Below are 17,123 nucleotides of genomic sequence, written 5' to 3'. Positions count from 1 at the left end.
ACTCACTGTCTCACACACTCACCCACACACGCACACTCACTCACTCACCCATACATACGCTCTCTCACATTCAGTCACGCACACTCACCCACACGCGCACACTCACTCACTCACCCACACACTCTCACACTCACTGTCACACACACTCACCCACATGCGCACACTCACTCACTCACCCACACACACACACACTCTCTCACACTCACTGTCACACACACTCACCCACACATGCACACTCACTCACACACACTCACTCACACACACACACACACACACTCATACACACACTTTCTCCTGTATCTAAAGAAGATTGGAAGAATATGGCAAGCCCTTCCATTATCTCGACTCCCATTTCCTTTAGCAACCTGGGATGCAAGCCATCCAGACTAGGTGACTTATCTACTTTTAAGTATAGCCAGCCTTTCTAGTCCATCTTTCCAATATTCACTTCATCCATTACTCCTAACATCTCTGGTTCTACCAATATCTTTTCAGCATCCTTTTACTTAGTAAACACTGAGATGCAGAGTACTCAATCAGCGTTCTAGCCTTACCCTGCGCGTCTAAGGCCCCACTCCTGACGCAGCCAGTGTCCTTGTTGTGCGCACTCAAAAAAAAAACAAGCTTAGGTATTCCCTGCTAGGCCCAGCCAAGACAATAACTAACTTATCTAAATGTGGAGCTGAAAGTAGCACTACTCCTCCTGAAACGATATTAAAGGAAGCAACTGCCATCACTCCACCACCCAACTCCCGGCTCCACAGTGTATTGCTCCTGGTCTCAACCCTCAATGTCCCCCACTCCCAGTCCCAAGCTCTGATCTTCCACAATCCACAGATAAGCAATCTCTGTCTGCCTTGATCCTCAACCCTGTGTTCCTTGTGTCATGATAATGTGACATTTGCATGGGTAATATTAATCTTTAATTTCATTGGCTGGTCAAACATATATTGAACTTCTTTAAAAGGACTTTTTAAAGCAAGCAAATACTGACTTAAGATGGCTGCCACAGGTCACCTGACACATTGTAATCCAATGTGGATTACAATTAGAACTTGCCAAGGCTAACCTCCTAAGGAATTTCGTGCCTGCTGACATCAAGAAATGCTCGAAAGATGAACTAAAACTTGTAACTGTCTCTCACCATCGCATTTCTATAAAGTTACCTTTTAGGTAGAGACAGGAAATCTACCAGGGCAATGGCTACATAGAAGGGGTTGATATATTCTTCCAAACTCAACATAGGGAATGATGGTCCATTCAGAAGTATTGGCTGGGACAGTGAAGAAACTAATCACCTAACTAACTTATCTAAATGTGGAGCTGAAAGTAGCACTACTCCTCCTGAAACGGGGAGGAGTTTAATACAATTGCCAAGGTCTATCCAGACATGAGCTAATCAATTACCATCTGTGAAATACACATCATTGAGAGAGGTCATGTGACCAAAACCACCATTCTGAAATGTCTTTTATTACAACACTCTGATTGCTTTTGGAGTCAGAAGGACTTCTCACACACACACACACTCTTTCACTCACACACACACTCATACACTCTCTCTCTCTCACACACACACACACACTCTCTCACACACACACGCACTCTCACGCACGCGCACACTCTCACGCACCCTCACACTCTCTCACGTGCAGACTCTCACGCACACACTCTCACGCGCACACACTCACGCGCACACACTCTCGCGCGCACACTCTCACGCGCACACTCTCTCACGTGCACACGCTCTCACACGCACACTCTGTCACTGTCTCACTCACTCACTCACACACACTCTCTTACACTCACACATACACTCTCTCTCTCTCTCTCTCACCCACACAGACACATTCTCTCTTGCGCGCGCACACTCTCTGTCTCTTTCTGTCTCTCACACAGACACACTTTTTCAGCTGGGGTCCCTAGAGAGCAGTCAGGAGCAGGAAGTTCAAGTAATTATTTTGTCTTGGGTCTCCTCCCTGTCTCTCCTCTGCCACCCCCACACCATCTCAAAGGGATGCAAATGTGGGTCAACAAACGAGCAGTAGGGCCAAAGCCAGCTTATTCAGAGTACAGCAAAAGTGATCTGGGTCCAAAGGTCTGTTGTCTCCCCCTCTAACTCTCAGCATGTCCCACTCTCTATCAACGCCGATGGTGCTCACTGACCCACGTCGACTTCCAGTCCGACAACGTCTCAGATTTAAAATTCTCATCTCCACGTTCAGATTCCTCTGTTCCCTCGCACCACCTCCTTATTGCTGCAGCATCCTACAACCCTCCGAGATCTCTGTGCTGCTCCAATCCCGGCCTCTCGCGCATCCCCCGATTCCCATCGCTCCACCATTGGCGGCCGTGCCTTCAGCTGCCTGGGGGGGGCCCTGAGCTCTGGAATTCCCTCCCTAAACCTCTCCGCGTCTCCCTCTCCCTCTCCCTCCCTCTCTCTCCCTCTCTCTCCTTTAAGACGCTCCTGAAAAAACCAACCTCTTTGACCGAGTGTTTGGTCACCCTGTCCCTAGTATCTCCTCATGTGGCTCGGGGTCAGATTCTGTCTGATAACGCTGCTGTGAAGTGCCCTGGGATGTTTTATCATGTTAAAAGTGCAGCGTAAAATGTTGTTCTTGGCTGTGGGAAGGTACAATTGTGGGATCTCACTCCTTGGGGTAGGGGAGTGGACAAATTGAATTTTTCAGATAGATTGTGTGGAGGAGGGGGGTGGTGGGGGGCAGAGAGAGATAGAGAGAGAGAGACCATTGCTGACTTGGGGGAGACGCTGGCGTAGTGGTGATGTCACTTGACTAGCAATCCAGAGGCCCAGGCTGAGACCCAGGGACACGGGTTCAAATCCCACCACCGGGCAGCCGGTGGAATTTAAATTCGATGAATGAAAATCCGGAATTGAAAGCTAGGCCGGGTTTCTCCGGTCCTGCCCACGCCAGAAATCGTCGCGGGAATAGGATGGAAAATTTGACGGGCCAGCCGAAAGTCCGTCGACTTCGAGCGGGACCGGAAAACTCCGGCCCTAGTCTCGGTAATGGTGACCGTGGCAACCATCATGGATCGTTATTAAAAACCCATCTGATACCTCCTTAGGGGAGGGAAATCTGCCGGCCTTACCCGGTCTGGCCTACACGTGACTCCAGACCCACGGCCATGTGGTCAACTCTTAACTGCCCCTCTGAGATGGCCGAGCGAGGCCACTCAGTTCAAGGGGCAATTAGGGAGGGGCAACAAATGCTGGCCTTGCCCAGCGACACCCACATCCCATGAAGGAATCATTGCTGCTGGTTTTTGCTGTTCTATATACATTGCCCAATCTAGAAGAGGCTGAATTATGTTATTTGGTGCTCATGTGGATTTTCTCACAGGCCTGGAGGGCACAGCGCCATAACAGGCAAGAAATTTATTGGGTGAATGTCAGGATTTCGCTCCTACAGTTTAAAGAGATTTTATTAATGGTTAATTTTCCACAAGCTGTTAAAATATAAAGAAATAACAAGTCTGGCAGTACGCCTTCCATAATCAGCCCAATAGCTCCGCTTATTTTAGTGTACTATCAGTTCACCACAGGAGAAACTTGAGCCAATACTCTTTAGCATTGGACGATTATCTTAAAGTGCTTTTACTGTGCTTGATGTGAGTCAGCGGGTAGTTACTCACCCTCTGAGGCTTCTGGGCTCCACACTCCAGGGTCTTGAGCCCTCGTAACCCAGGCCGACACTTCCAATATTACTGAGGGAGCGCCGCACTGTCAGAGGGTCAGTACTGAGGGAGTGCCGCAATGTGGGAGGGTCAGTACTGAGGGAGTGCCGCACTGTCGGAGAGTCAGTACTGAGGGAGTGCCACACTGTCGGAGGGTCAGTACTGAGGGAGTGCCGCACTGTCAGAGGGTCAGTACTGAGGGAGTGCTGCATTGTCAGAGGGTCAGTACTGAGGGACTGCCGCAATGTGGGAGGGTCAGTACTGAGGGAGCGCCGCACTGTCGGAGGGTCAGTACTGAGGGAGTGCCACACTGTCAGAGGGTCAGTACTGAGGGACGCCGCAATGTGGGAGGGTCAGTACTGAGGGAGCGCCGCACTGTCAGAGGGTCAGTACTGAGGGAGTGCCGCACTGTCGGAGGGTCAGTACTGAGGGAGTGGCGCACTGTCGGAGAGTCAGTACTGAGGGAGTGCCGCAATGTGGGAGGGTCAGTATTGAGGGAGTGCTGCATTGTCGGTGGGTCAGTACTGAGGCAGTGCTGCACTGTCAGTGGATCAGTATAGAGGGAGCACTGAACTGTAGCAGTGTCAGTACTGAGGGAGTGCTGCACTGTCAGAGGGTCAGTACAGAGGGAGCGCCGCACTATTGGAGGGTCAGTACTGAGGGAACGCTGCACTGTCAGAGGGTCAGTACTAAGGGAGCGCCGCACTGTCGGACGGTCAGTACTAAGGGAGCGCCGCACTGTTGGACGGTCAGTACTAAGGGAGTGCCACACTTTCTGAAGGTCAGTACTGAGGGAGAGCCACGCTGTCAGAGGGTCAGTATTGAGGGGGTGCTGCACTGTCGGAGGGTCAGTATAGAGGCAGTGCTGCACTGTCAGAGGATCAGTTTAGAGGGAGCGCTGAACTGTGGGAGGGTCAGTACTGAGGGAGTTCTGCATTGCCGGAGAGCCAGCACTGAGGGGGTGCTGCATTGACAGAGGGAGAGCCGCATTGTCAGTGGGTCAGTACTGAGGGAGAGCTGCACTGTCAGTGGGTCAGCACTGAAGTAGCAGTGCACTGTCAGAAGTGACATCATTCAGAGGAGATGTTAAACCAAGGGACCCAGTCAGCCCTCTCGAATGGATATAAAAATCCCATAACCACCACTGGAAAAGGGACGGGAGTTTGGTAGAGTTCTCCCCAGTGTCCTGGGGCCAATATTTAACCCTCAAGCAACATCAATGTGTCATTATCACGTTTGCTGTTTGTGGGAGCTTGCTGTGCGCCAATTGGCTGCCGGGTTTCCTGCATTACAACAAGTGATCACCTTCAAAGTGCTTCGCCGGCTGTGAAGCAGCTTTGGGACAACCTGAGGTTGCCCAAAGGCGCTGGAGACGTGCACGTTGCTTGTTTTGTCCTTAACCTGGTCAGCAAGGCCTGCTGAGGTTGAGCATTTTTAAATCGAGTCACTTGCCGGGTGCCTTGGTCTGCTTCCTAAACTGCCCAATATGGGTACAGAGCTGGATTAGTGCTCAGGAACTGGGACATTGTCATCGTTGGAACTATTAGCACACGATTTAGACCCATATTTCATTGCAGGAGCGCTGGAGTGCTGCGTTGCCGGACATGCAACATTTCAGAGTTGATGTTAAATGTTGTCTGTCCCGGCTTCGGGATAACAGGAGCGACTTCTGCCGCTGACACTGAGCGTTGGTGGTGGAGGGAGTGCGTGTTGAAGGCCGGTATTTATTGCCCATCCCTAATTGCCCCTTGAGAAGTCGGCGGTGAGCCGCCTTCTTGAGCCGCTGCAGTCCGAGCGGTGTAGGTACACCCACAGTGCTGTCAGTTCCAGGAATTTGACCCAGCGACCGTGAAGGAACGGCCGATGTATTTCCAGGTCAGGGTGGTGAGTGGCTTTTTATTCATTCGTGGGATTTGGACATCGCTGGCTAGGCCAGCATTTGTTGCCCATCCCTATCGCAGCGGACTCGAGTGTCCTTCACACCGTCCTCACATCGCTGTCATGACACAACTTTGGGGCCCAACACTTAAAAGGGCCAAGGCAATAACCTTGAGCTGGCTGTCAGCTTCAGTTCAATTCCAGGAAGTTGACAGCTCTGGCCCAGTGAGTCATACGCGCTCTCTCGTTCTTTCTATCGCCTCTGAGTCAGGAGGACATGAGTTTGAGTCGCCACTCCAGAGACTTGAGCTCATAATCCAGGCCGACACTCCCAGTGCCAGTACTGAGGGAGCGCTGCACTGTCCGAGGGTCAGTACTGAGGGAGTGCTGCACTGTCCGAGGGTCAGTACTGAGGGAGTGCTGCACTGTCCGAGGGTCAGTACTGAGGGAGTGCTGCACTGTCCGAGGGTCAGTACTGAGGGAGTGCTGCACTGTCAGAGCGTGACTGCTGAGGGAGCGCTGCACTGTCGGAGGGTCAGTACTGAGGGAGCGCTGCACTGTCGGAGGGTCAGTACTGAGGGAGCGCTGCACTGTCGGAGGGTCAGTACTGAGGGAGCGCCGCACTGTCGGAGGGTCTGTACTGAGGGAGCGCCGCACTGTTGGAGGGTCAGTACTGAGGGAGTGCCGCACTGTTGGAGGGTCAGTACTGAGGGAGTGCCGCACTGTCGGAGGGCCAGTACTGAGGGAGCGCTGCACTGTCAGAGCGTGACTACTGAGGGAGTGCCGCACTGTCGGAGGGTCAGTACTGAGGGAGTGCCGCACTGTCGGAGGGTCAGTACTGAGGGAGCGCTGCACTGTCAGAGCGTGACTACTGAGGGAGTGCCGCACTGTTGGAGGGTCAGTACTGAGGGAGTGCCGCACTGTCGGAGGGTCAGTACTGAGGGAGTGCCGCACTGTCGGAGGGTCAGTACTGAGGGAGTGCCGCACTGTCGGAGGGTCAGTACTGAGGGAGTGCCGCACTGTCGGAGGGTCAGTACTGAGATAGTGCTGCATTGTCGGAGGGTCAGTACTGAGGGAGTGCCGCACTGTCGGAGGGTCAGTACTGTGGGAGCGCCGCACTGTCGGAGGGTCAGTACTGAGATAGTGCTGCACTGTCGGAAGGTCAGTACTGAGATAGTGCTGCACTGTCGGAGGGTCAGTACTGAGGGAGTGCCACACTGTCAGAGGGACAGTACTGAGGGAGCGCCGCACTGTCGGAGGGTCAGTACTGAGATAGTGCTGCACTATCGGAGGGTCAGTACTGAGATAGTGCTGCACTGTCGGAGGGTCAGTACTGAGATAGTGCTGCACTGTCGGAGGGTCAGTACTGAGATAGTGCTGCACTGTTGGAGGGTCAGTACTGAGATAGTGCTGCATTGTCAGAGGGTCAGTGCTGAGAAAGTGCTGCATTGTTGGAAGGTCAGTGCTGAGGGAGTGCTGCATTGTCGGATGTCTCGTCTTTCGAATGCAACATTAACCTGAGGTTTCCCGTCTGCCCCCTCAGGTGGAAGATCCATGGCCACTATTGGAAGATGAGGGGAGTGGTGGTTGGGGGTGGGGGGGGGTGGTTCTCCCCGGGGCTTATATTTATCCCTCAGCCAGTATCACTAAAAAAACCAGATTACTTGCTGACTTGCTGACTGTGTGCGAGCTTGCTGTATAGGAAAGCTGAGCCAGGATAACGGACAGTCGTCAGGAAGCTGGCTTCAGACCACAGGCTACGAGTGAAACTATTTGTTTTTGAAAATTCCAAATACACAGTGTAATAATTCTCTTTTTCTGGCTCCCCCTGCTGCTCTGTAGGTCTATGCCCAGTCGCAGAATTCTGATGAGCTCAAGGAATGTTCGAATTATCTGTCCCCCAAGGCTCCCAGCAGTATGCTTTCCAGCTCGTTCCTCTTGCCAGGTGAGGTGACTATTTTAACAGGTTGTTGGAATGTAGGGGCTTTTTTTTTTTGCCTCCCCCACACCCGCCCCCCACCCTCATTGTTTACACCAATGCCCCAAACTTTCAATGTTTTGTTAAAATGACCATTAGGCTGCGCTTGGTCTCTTTCATCCTACCTTCCCCCCTCCACGCCCCTCCTCCTCCTCCTCCCCCCTCAATTCCCCTGGGTGGCTACTCCTGGATTCTGTCCTTGTGAGCGTGTTGCCAGGCAGAAGGTACATAAGATCATTAGAATTAGGAGCAGGCCATTCGGCCCCTCGAGCCTACTCGGCCAGTCAATATGATCATGGCTGATCTGATGGTAGTCTCATCTCTGCTTTCCTGTCTGTGCCCCATAACGCTCGACTCCCTCATCGATCAAAGCTCTTGTCTAACTCGGCCTTGAATATATTCAATGACCCGGCCTCCGTGGCTCTCTGGGACAGGGAATTCCACGGACTTCTGGGAGAAGAAATTCCTCCTCATTGCCATCTTAAATGGCCGATCCCCTATTTTTAAACTGTGTCCCCCTCGTTCCAGATTCCCTCTCGAGAGGGAACATCCCCCCATCAGTCCCCTCAGGATCGTCTATGTTTCCATAAGAGCACCTCTCATTCTTCTAAACTGCAACAGGTATAGGCCCAACCTGCTCAACCTTCCCTTCATCCCAGGGGGGTCTAACTCAACTGCCCATTATCCATTGTCAAGCCTAGGCGGGTGAGCTTTGGCATGCGCCTTGGTAAGCTATTTAACAACGAGGTGCCTCACAGCAGAGCCCAATGTGGCCGCACTCAACATCTGGATGTATTTGTGGGAAGCAGGATTCATACAAACAAACGAATTAGGAGCAGGACTAGGCCATTCGGCCCCTCAAGCCTGCTCCGCCATTCAATAAGATCAAGGCTGATCCGATTGTGGCCTCAACTCTACATTCCCGCCTTCCCCCGATAATCTTTGATCCCTTGTTAGTAAAGAATCTATCTACCTCCGCCTTAAATATATTCATTGACCCAGCCTCCACCGCTCTCTGGGGAAGAGAGTTCCAAAGATTCACGACTCTCTGAGAGAAGAAATTCCTCCTCATCTCTGTCTTCACAGGGTGACCGCTTCTGTTTAAACTGTATCCCCGAGTTCTAGTCTCTCCCACAAGGGGGAACATCCTCTCCTGTCAAGTCCCCTCAGGATCTTATGTGTTTCAACAAGATCACCTCTCAGTCTTCTAAACTCGAATGGATACAGACCCCACTTGTCTAACCGTTCCTCATAGGATAACACTTCCTCTCCCCGGTCCCAGGTATCAGTCAAAAGAGCCTTTTCTCAATTGCTTCTAATGCATTTATATCCTTCCTTAAGTAAGGAAACCAAAACTGTGTACAGACTCCAGATGTGGTCTCACTGATACCCTGTACAACTGCAGCAAAACATCCCTAATTTATATCCCATTCCCCTTGCAATAAACCAGAACATTCAGTTTGCCTTCCTAATCACTCGCTGTACCTGCATACCAATCTTTTGTGATTCATGTACCAGGACACCCAGATCCCTCTGCACCTCGGAGTTCTGTCATCTCTCTTCATTTAAGTAATCTGCTGCTTTTCTATTCTTCCTGCCAAAGTGGAAGATTCACATTTCCCACACATTACACTCTACAAGATAGTGATCAGGAAGGAGAACCCCATTTGATTTCCCCCTCTCTCCCATTGCGTAACCGAGCTGTAGTGAACACTCTGCCAAGACCAGGCAGCTAAATCCCGATAGCCTGGGCCCAGCTGGTCTGCGCACCCTCAGTCCTCGGCCCAACCATCTTCATCAGTGCTGCTTCATCAATGACCTTCCTTCCATCGTAAGGTCAGAAGTGGGGATGTTCGCTGAAGATTGCACAATGTTCAGCACCACTCACGACTCCTCAGATACTGAATCAGCCCATGTCCAAACGCAGCAAGACCTGGACAATATCCAGGCTCAGGGCTGACAAGAGTCAAGTAGCGTTTGCGCCACACAAGTACCAAGCAATGACCATCTCCAACAAGAGAGAATCTAATCATCGCCCCTTGGCATTCAATGGCATTACCATTGCTGAATCCCCCACTATCAACATCCTGGGGTTACCATTGACCAGAAACTAACTGGATTAGCCACATAAATACTGTGACTACAAGAGCAGGTCAGAGGCTGGGAATCCTGAGGCGAGTAACTCACCTCCTGACTCCCCAAAGCCCGTCCACCATCTACAAGGCACAAGTCAGGAGTGTGATGGAATACTCTCCACTTCCTGGGTGAGTGCAGCTCCCACAACACTCAAGAAGCTCGACACCATCCAGGACAAAGCAGCCCCACTTGATCGGCACCCCATCCACAAACGTTCACTTCCTCCACCACCAACACACAGTAGCAGCAGTGTGTGTACCATCTACAAGATGCACTGCAGCAACTCACCAAGGCTCCTTAGACAGCACCTTCCAAACCCACCACTTCTACCATCTAGAAGGACAAGGGGCAGCAGACACATGGGGAACACCCACCACCTGCAAGTTCCCCTCCGAGCCCCTCACCATCCTGACTTGGAAATATATCGGCCGTTCCTTCACTGTTGCTGGGTCAAAATCCTGGAACTCCCTCCCTAACAGCATGGTGGGTGTACCTACACCACAGGGACTGCATTGGCTCAAGAAGGTGGCTCACCTACCACCTCTTCAAGGGGGCAATTAGGGATGGGCGATAAATGCTGGGCCCAGCCAGTGATACCCACATCACGCAAAATGAATTTACAAAAGCTGCTTGCTGAGTAAACTCCGAGCTGCTGAGTGCACTCAACTGGGGCATTTTGCATAGAAATCATTTCAAGCATGGGCTAAACTGAACAAAACAGGCTGCAGCGAGGAGTAGGCCTCAGCTGGAGCACTGTGTCTAACTCCAGGCCCCACATGAAGGGTGCCAAGGTCTCGGAGAGGGTGCGGGGGGGAGATTTACCCAGAATGGGACCAGGGATGAGGGACTTCAGTCCGTGTGGGAGAGACTGGGAGAAGCTGGGATTGTTCTCCTCAAAGCGGAGAAGGTTAAGGGGGGAGATTGAATCGAGGCGTTCGGAATCAGGAAGGGGGTTTGGACAGAGTAAATAAGGAGAAACTGTTTCCACCGGGCAGGAGGGTCGGTAACCAGAGGGGACACAGATTGAAGAGAATCGGGGAAAGAACCAGAGGGGGAGATGAGGAGAATTTGTTTTTATTTACACAGCGAGTGGTTGTGATCTGGAAGGCGCTGCCTGAAAGGGCGGTGGAAGCAGATTCAATAGGAACTTTCAAAAGGCGGGGGGGGGGGTGGAATCGGATAAATACTCGAAGGGGAAAAGTTAGCCGGGCGATGGGGGAAGGAGCAGGGCAGAGGGACAGTGGGACTAATTGGACAGCTCCTTCAAAAGAGCCAGCACCGGCATGATGGGCCGAATGGCCGCCTCCTGCGCTGTACTGTTGCAATGTGGCCTGGAAAATTGGGGAAGGGCTTGGATTTCCGGAGAACCTCACTCCTTCGACCCTCTGTCCTCTCCCCAGAAGGTCATCACACCTCCTCGGAACTGTGGGCACCGCCCGGCGGGATCAGCCAAGCCAACTATGGGGGGGCCCCTGGCGGGCCCTCATCGCACATGAGTCAGGCAAACAGCTACAGCAACCTCCACGCCCACGAGCGCCTGGTGAGTTCCACTTTGCCTCGCTTCATCGCTTCGGTTCGTCGTGGGGAGTGGGGGAGGTGGTGTGGGGGGGTGTTGGGGGTGTTGGAGGGGGTTGCGGGTTGGGGGTGGCGGAGTCACCTTTCAGGGCCTCGGCTGGCCTGGGGGGAATGCCCCTCCAGTTCCTTACGGGACAAGTTCTTGGGCTATTTGGCTAAGGGAGGCAGCACGGCTGAGCTCATCCCGACATCCATGCGCAAGCTCTGGGGCGTGGCTTGGGGGGGGGCTGCGGGGGGGTGGTGGTCGCTGGGTAGCAGGGCAATTCTGATAACGGGTGCCGAGCCTAACACCGGGCACTGTTCACCAACGCCCATACCAGAATCAGCTAATGCCTCCTCTCTAGCCCCACTGCCCACCCTGTCACTCCTGCGGGGAATTGAGCCTGGGATAAACCTGGGCTTTGTAGCCCCAGCACACGGGGCCCATCTGTCAACTGAGTCAATTAAATTTAGAGCCTCTGCTGTGGCTCTGTTAGTTGCCCTCACCTGCTTCTGAGCCAGTAGGCCGTGGGTTCGGATCCTTCTCCAGAGACTCGAGCCCAAAGTCCAGGCCGAAACTCCCAGTGCCAGTACTCAGAAGGCTGCATTTTTTGTTATACGTTCATGGGATGTGAGCATTGCTGGGTAGGCCAGAATTTATTGCCCATCCCTAACTGCCCTTGTTCGGAGGCACTTTAAGAGTCAACCACATTGCTATGGGTTTGGAGTCACACGTAGGCCAGACCTGGTAAGAACGGTGGATTTCCTTCCCCAGAGGGTATGAATGAACCAGGTAGATTTTAATGATAATCAGCAATGGTTTTGTGATCATCATCAGACTTTTAATTGCAGATTTTTAGTAGTCAGGCCTGAGGGAGTGCCACACTGTCGGAGGGTCAGTACTGAGGTAGCGCTGCACTGTCGGAGGGTCAGTACTGAGGGAGCGCTGCATTGTCAAAGGGTCAGTACTGAGGGAGCGCTGCATTGTCAAAGGGTCAGTACTGAGGGAGCGCCGCACTGTCGGAGGGTCAGTATTGAGGGAGTGCCGCACTGTCGGAGGGTCAGTGCTGAGGGAATGCTGCACTGTCGGAGGGTCAGTACTGAGGGAGCGCCACACTGTCAGAGGGTCAGTACTGAGGGAGCACCACACTGTCGGAGGGTCAGTATTGAGGGAGCACCACACTGCTGGAGGGTCAGTATTGAGGGAGTGCCGCACTGTCGGAGGGTCAGTGCTGAGGGAATGCTGCACTGTCGGAGGGTCAGTACTGAGGGAGCGCCACACTGTCAGAGGGTCAGTACTGAGGGAGTGCCGCACTGTCGGAGGGTCAGTACTGAGGGAGCGCCGCACTGTCGGAGGGTCAGTACTGAGGGAGCGCCGTACTGTCGAAGGGTCAGTACTGAGGGAGCGCCGCGCTGTCGGAGGGTCAGTACTGAGGGAGCGCCGTACTGTCGGAGGGTCAGTACTGAAGAAACGCCGCACTGTCGGAGGGTCAGTGCTGAGGGAGTGCCGCACTGTCGGAGGGTCAGTACTGAGGGAGAGCCGCACTGGCTGAGGGTCAGTACTGTGAGAGTGCCGCACTGTCGGAGGGTCAGTACTGAGGGAGTGCTGCACTGTCGGAGGGTCAGTACTGAGGGAGTGCCGCACTGTCGGAGGGTCAGTACTGAGGGAGTGCTGCACTGTCGGAGGGTCAGTACCGAGGAAACGCCGCACTGTCGGAGGGTCAGTGCTGAGGGAGTGCTGCACTGTCGGAGGGTCAGTACTGAGGAAACGCCGCACTGTCGGAGGGTCAGTGCTGAGGGAGTGCCGCACTGTCGGAGGGTCAGTACTGAGGGAGAGCCACACTGTCGGAGGGTCAGTACTGAGGGAGAGCCGCACTGGCTGAGGGTCAGTGCTGAGGGAGTGCTGCACTGTCGGAGGGTCAGTGCTGAGGGAGCGCCGCACTGTCGGAGGGTCAGTACTGAGGGAGCGCCGTACTGTCGAAGGGTCAGTACTGAGGGAGCGCCGCGCTGTCGGAGGGTCAGTACTGAGGGAGCGCCGTACTGTCGGAGGGTCAGTACTGAAGAAACGCCGCACTGTCGGAGGGTCAGTGCTGAGGGAGTGCCGCACTGTCGGAGGGTCAGTACTGAGGGAGAGCCGCACTGGCTGAGGGTCAGTACTGTGAGAGTGCCGCACTGTCGGAGGGTCAGTACTGAGGGAGTGCTGCACTGTCGGAGGGTCAGTACTGAGGGAGTGCCGCACTGTCGGAGGGTCAGTACTGAGGGAGTGCTGCACTGTCGGAGGGTCAGTACTGAGGGAGCGCCGCACTGTCGGAGGGTCAGTGCTGAGGGAGTGCCGCACTGTCGGAGGGTCAGTACTGAGGGAGCGCCGCACTGTCGGAGGGTCAGTACTGAGGGAGTGCTGCACTGTCGGAGGGTCAGTACTGAGGGAGCGCCGCACTGTCGGAGGGTCAGTGCTGAGGGAGTGCCGCACTGTCGGAGGGTCAGTACTGAGGGAGCGCCGCACTGTCGGAGGGTCAGTACTGAGGAAGTGCTGTACTGTCGGAGGGTCAGTACTGAGGGAGCGCCGCACTGTCGGAGGGTCAGTGCTGAGGGAGTGCCGCACTGTCGGAGGGTCAGTACTGAGGGAGCGCCGCACTGTCGGAGGGTCAGTACTGAGGGAGTGCTGCACTGTCGGAGGGTCAGTGCTGAGGGAGTGCTGCACTGTCGGATGTGCCATCTTTTGGACGAGACGTTAAACCGAGGCACCGTTGGATTCTCAGGTGGATGTAATCGATCCCACGGCTGCCATTGGAAGAAGAGCTGGGGGGTGGGTGTGGGAGGGTGGGGGGCGGTGGGGGGCGGGGGGGGGCTGCTAGGGGAGAGTTCTCCCCAATGTCCTGAGGCCAAAATTTATCCCTCAACCGAGCTCAATATAAAAAAAAAACGGATGATCTTGCCCCAGGCTCAAGTGCTGTTTGTGGGAGCTTGCTGTGTTCAAATTGGCTGCTGCGTTCCCTACAAGAGTGACTCCGCTTCAAAAGTACCTCGTTGGCTGCGGATTGATTTAGATGTTTCGAAGGACCGTTGAGAACAGAGATGCTCTCCTTGACCAGGTCACCCGTGTGCTAACGCCACTTTTATCTGGTAAATGCTCCTGTGCAACCCCCAACCCGGGGGACACCCGGCGCTGCCTGACTGCTGTGATCGGTGCTCTTGTTGTCAAAACCGGTGTTTAGAGGGTGGGGGGGGGGAAGGGGAGACCGAAACCTCTCGCTCAGTCCCCGGATGCCTTTTTAACCTGCTCGTGTCGCCTGTGTCCTTTCAGCCCTACCCTCCGTCAGAGGTCAGCTCTACTCTCCCGCCAGTGGCAAGTTTCCATCGGAGTGGCAACACATCAACACCCTTCGTTACCTCCTCGCACACGCCGCCCCTCAACACTTCCGAAAACTTGATGGGTAGGTCCTGAACCATTCAAAGTTTGGGGATAGCTTGTGCCCCTGCAAACCCCCCCCCCCCCCCCACCTCCTCACCCCCCTTTCCCCCCCTCCTCCTCCTTCTCTGCTCTGCCTCTTTTTATTGAGTAATTGCACTTTTCCCTTTTTGAACGTAGGGAACAGAGGTACCACCGCAGGAGGTTCGCAAACAGGAGATGCTCTGGGCAAGGCTTTGGCTTCGGTAAGTTGTGAAATGGCACAGCCTCGGCCTGTTTCTCATGTGGGATCGGGGCAAACGCGCCCCCTTTGTGAGTCGGCTGCAAGGCCAGCCCAGTGAAAAAAAGCCACTCTGCTCCCCCCCACCCCCACCCTGCTGTTTGTCGTCACCCTTGGGGAGATTTGGTCTTTCAAGCCGCAAGCCCTTGTTGATACAGAACCATTCCTCTTTAAGGACGGAGCTTTGATCGGAATGAAAGGATGGTGACGTGTAGGGACCAGCGTTCAGGTGAACTGGAGGGTGTGAGTGTGGGGTGTGTCTGAACCAGATGAGAACTTAATTGAGGCTACAGACTCCATCAGGCACCATTTGATTCCCTCTCTCTCTCCCCCTCGCAGCTTTCTCCCTCTCCCCCTTGCAATCTCTCCCCCTTGCACTCTCTCTCATGCTCTTATCTTTCTCGTACTCTCGCCCTCATGCCCTCTCCCTTTCACTCTCTCCTGCTCTCTCTTGCTCTTTCACATACTCTTTCACGCACTGTCTCTCATACACACACTCTCTTTCTCTCTCACACACTCTCTCTCACTCCCCTCTGTCTCTCACTCTCTCCCTATCTCTTTCTCTCTCTGTCTCTCACCCTGACTCTCTGTCTCACTTTCCCTCCCTCATGCCCTCTTTCTCTTTCTCTCTCTCACACTTTTCTCTCACCCCTCTCTCCCTGTCTTTTTCTCTCTCTCTCTCTCTCTCTCACTCCTCTCTCTCTCACTCCTCTCTCTCTCACTCCTCTCTCTCTCACTCCTCTCTCTCTCACTCCTCTCTCTCTCACTCCTCCCTCTCACTCCTCCCTCTCTCACTCCTCCCTCTCACTCTCTCTCTCTCACTCTCTCTCTCTCACTCTCTCTCTCTCTCTCTCTTTCTTTCGCACTCTCTGACACTCCCTTTTTCTCTCTCTACCCCCCCCCCCTCTCTCACACACTCGACTTTGATTATATTTTCTCCTGCTCAATCCAAGGTTACCGAGGACAATTATACCAGCCCCTCCCAAAGTCACAGGGGCTGAGATTATCTATTACTTTCCACCCTGTTTGATCCTGCGTCTTGCTTTGATGCCAGAGTTCTGGCTTGAATCAGAGAGATGAGGGTTGATTTAATACCAAACCCAAAGCAGGTGGTTCTGTGTTTAATGAGGTTTTGTTACAAACACAAAGCAACAGTGTGTTATCTGATTCCGCGTTATGTTTTTCTGTTCCTCCGAAGATGACGTGTCTGATTCTGGGAGCTGTAAATCGCCCCAAAGGAAAGGCTGGAATTTATTTGAATTAGTTTTCAATTTTCTTTTTCTGATAATACTCACCCTTGTTGGCTGCTTCAATGTGGAAACATGTCCCAGGGAACTTCCTAGGGGGAAAATGAGCCTTTGCGAGATCACATTTGGAGTACCATGTACAGTTCTGGTCTCCTTACTTAAGAAGTTGCACCCAGAAGCAGTTCAGAGAAGGCTCGCTCAACTGATTCCTGAACAGGGTATTTTATGAGGAAAGGTTGAGCAGGTTGGGCCTATACCCATTGGAGTTTAGAAGTATGAGAGGTGACCTTATTGAAACGTACAAGACTCCGAGGGGTCTTCACAGGGTGGATGCTGAAAGGATGTTTCCTTTTGTGCTGGAATCTAGTACCGGGGGCACAGTTTAAGAATTAGGGCTCTAGGATTGAAATGAGGAGGATATTTTTCTCTCTCTCTCAGAGGGTTGTTAGCCTTTGGAATTCTCTTCCCCCAGAGAACAGCGGAGTCTGGGTCATTGAATATACTCGAGGCTGAGTTAGATTGTTGACAGACGAGGGAGCCGAGGGTTATTTTGGGGTGGGGGGTGGACAGGAAAGTGGAGTTGAAGGCACAATCAGATCAGCCATGATCTTATTGAATGGGGGAGCTGGGCTTGAGGGGCCGAATGGCCTACTCCTCCTATTTCGTGTCTCCTTGTGTGTAAAGCCAATACGCACGGTCAGTGATGTTGTGGGGTGGGGTGGGGGGGGCATGAGGGGAAGTGACGTGTAGCTCGTTCAAAGACCTGTGGGTTTTTTTTTTTAAGACTGGTGTTAAAGGAGAAGAGGCAAAAAAAAAACTCCAGACGATGGCAGGCTGAAGGCCCAGCTGCCCAATGCTGAGGTGATAGGCGTGGGAGATGGACAACAGACTGGTCAGAGGAGCAGAGAGCATAAGGAGGAGGGAGCTTTGTGACACTTGGAG

The 17,123-nt window shown here is 53.3% G+C and overlaps 1 protein-coding gene across 4 annotated transcripts in view; it reads left to right on the top strand.

The window, feature by feature from the left end:
• LOC121274384 (transcription factor 12-like) overlaps positions 1-17,123 on the top strand; it is a 167,035-nt gene that overhangs the window by 88,857 nt on the left and 61,055 nt on the right. For 3 of the 4 annotated variants that reach the window (XM_041181667.1, XM_041181671.1, XM_041181670.1), the window contains exons 2-5: positions 7,420-7,522; positions 11,092-11,231; positions 14,550-14,679; positions 14,835-14,899. In XM_041181667.1, the coding sequence (XP_041037601.1) occupies positions 7,420-7,522; positions 11,092-11,231; positions 14,550-14,679; positions 14,835-14,899 (438 nt within the window). The remainder of the gene's footprint in view (positions 1-7,419; positions 7,523-11,091; positions 11,232-14,549; positions 14,680-14,834; positions 14,900-17,123) is intronic. The other variant, XM_041181669.1, reaches the window with a different exon arrangement.

This window comes from Carcharodon carcharias (genome assembly GCF_017639515.1).
Source record: "Carcharodon carcharias isolate sCarCar2 chromosome 36 unlocalized genomic scaffold, sCarCar2.pri SUPER_36_unloc_1, whole genome shotgun sequence".
Lineage (NCBI taxonomy): Eukaryota > Metazoa > Chordata > Chondrichthyes > Lamniformes > Lamnidae > Carcharodon > Carcharodon carcharias.
This window is presented reverse-complemented; position numbering and strand designations above follow the sequence as displayed.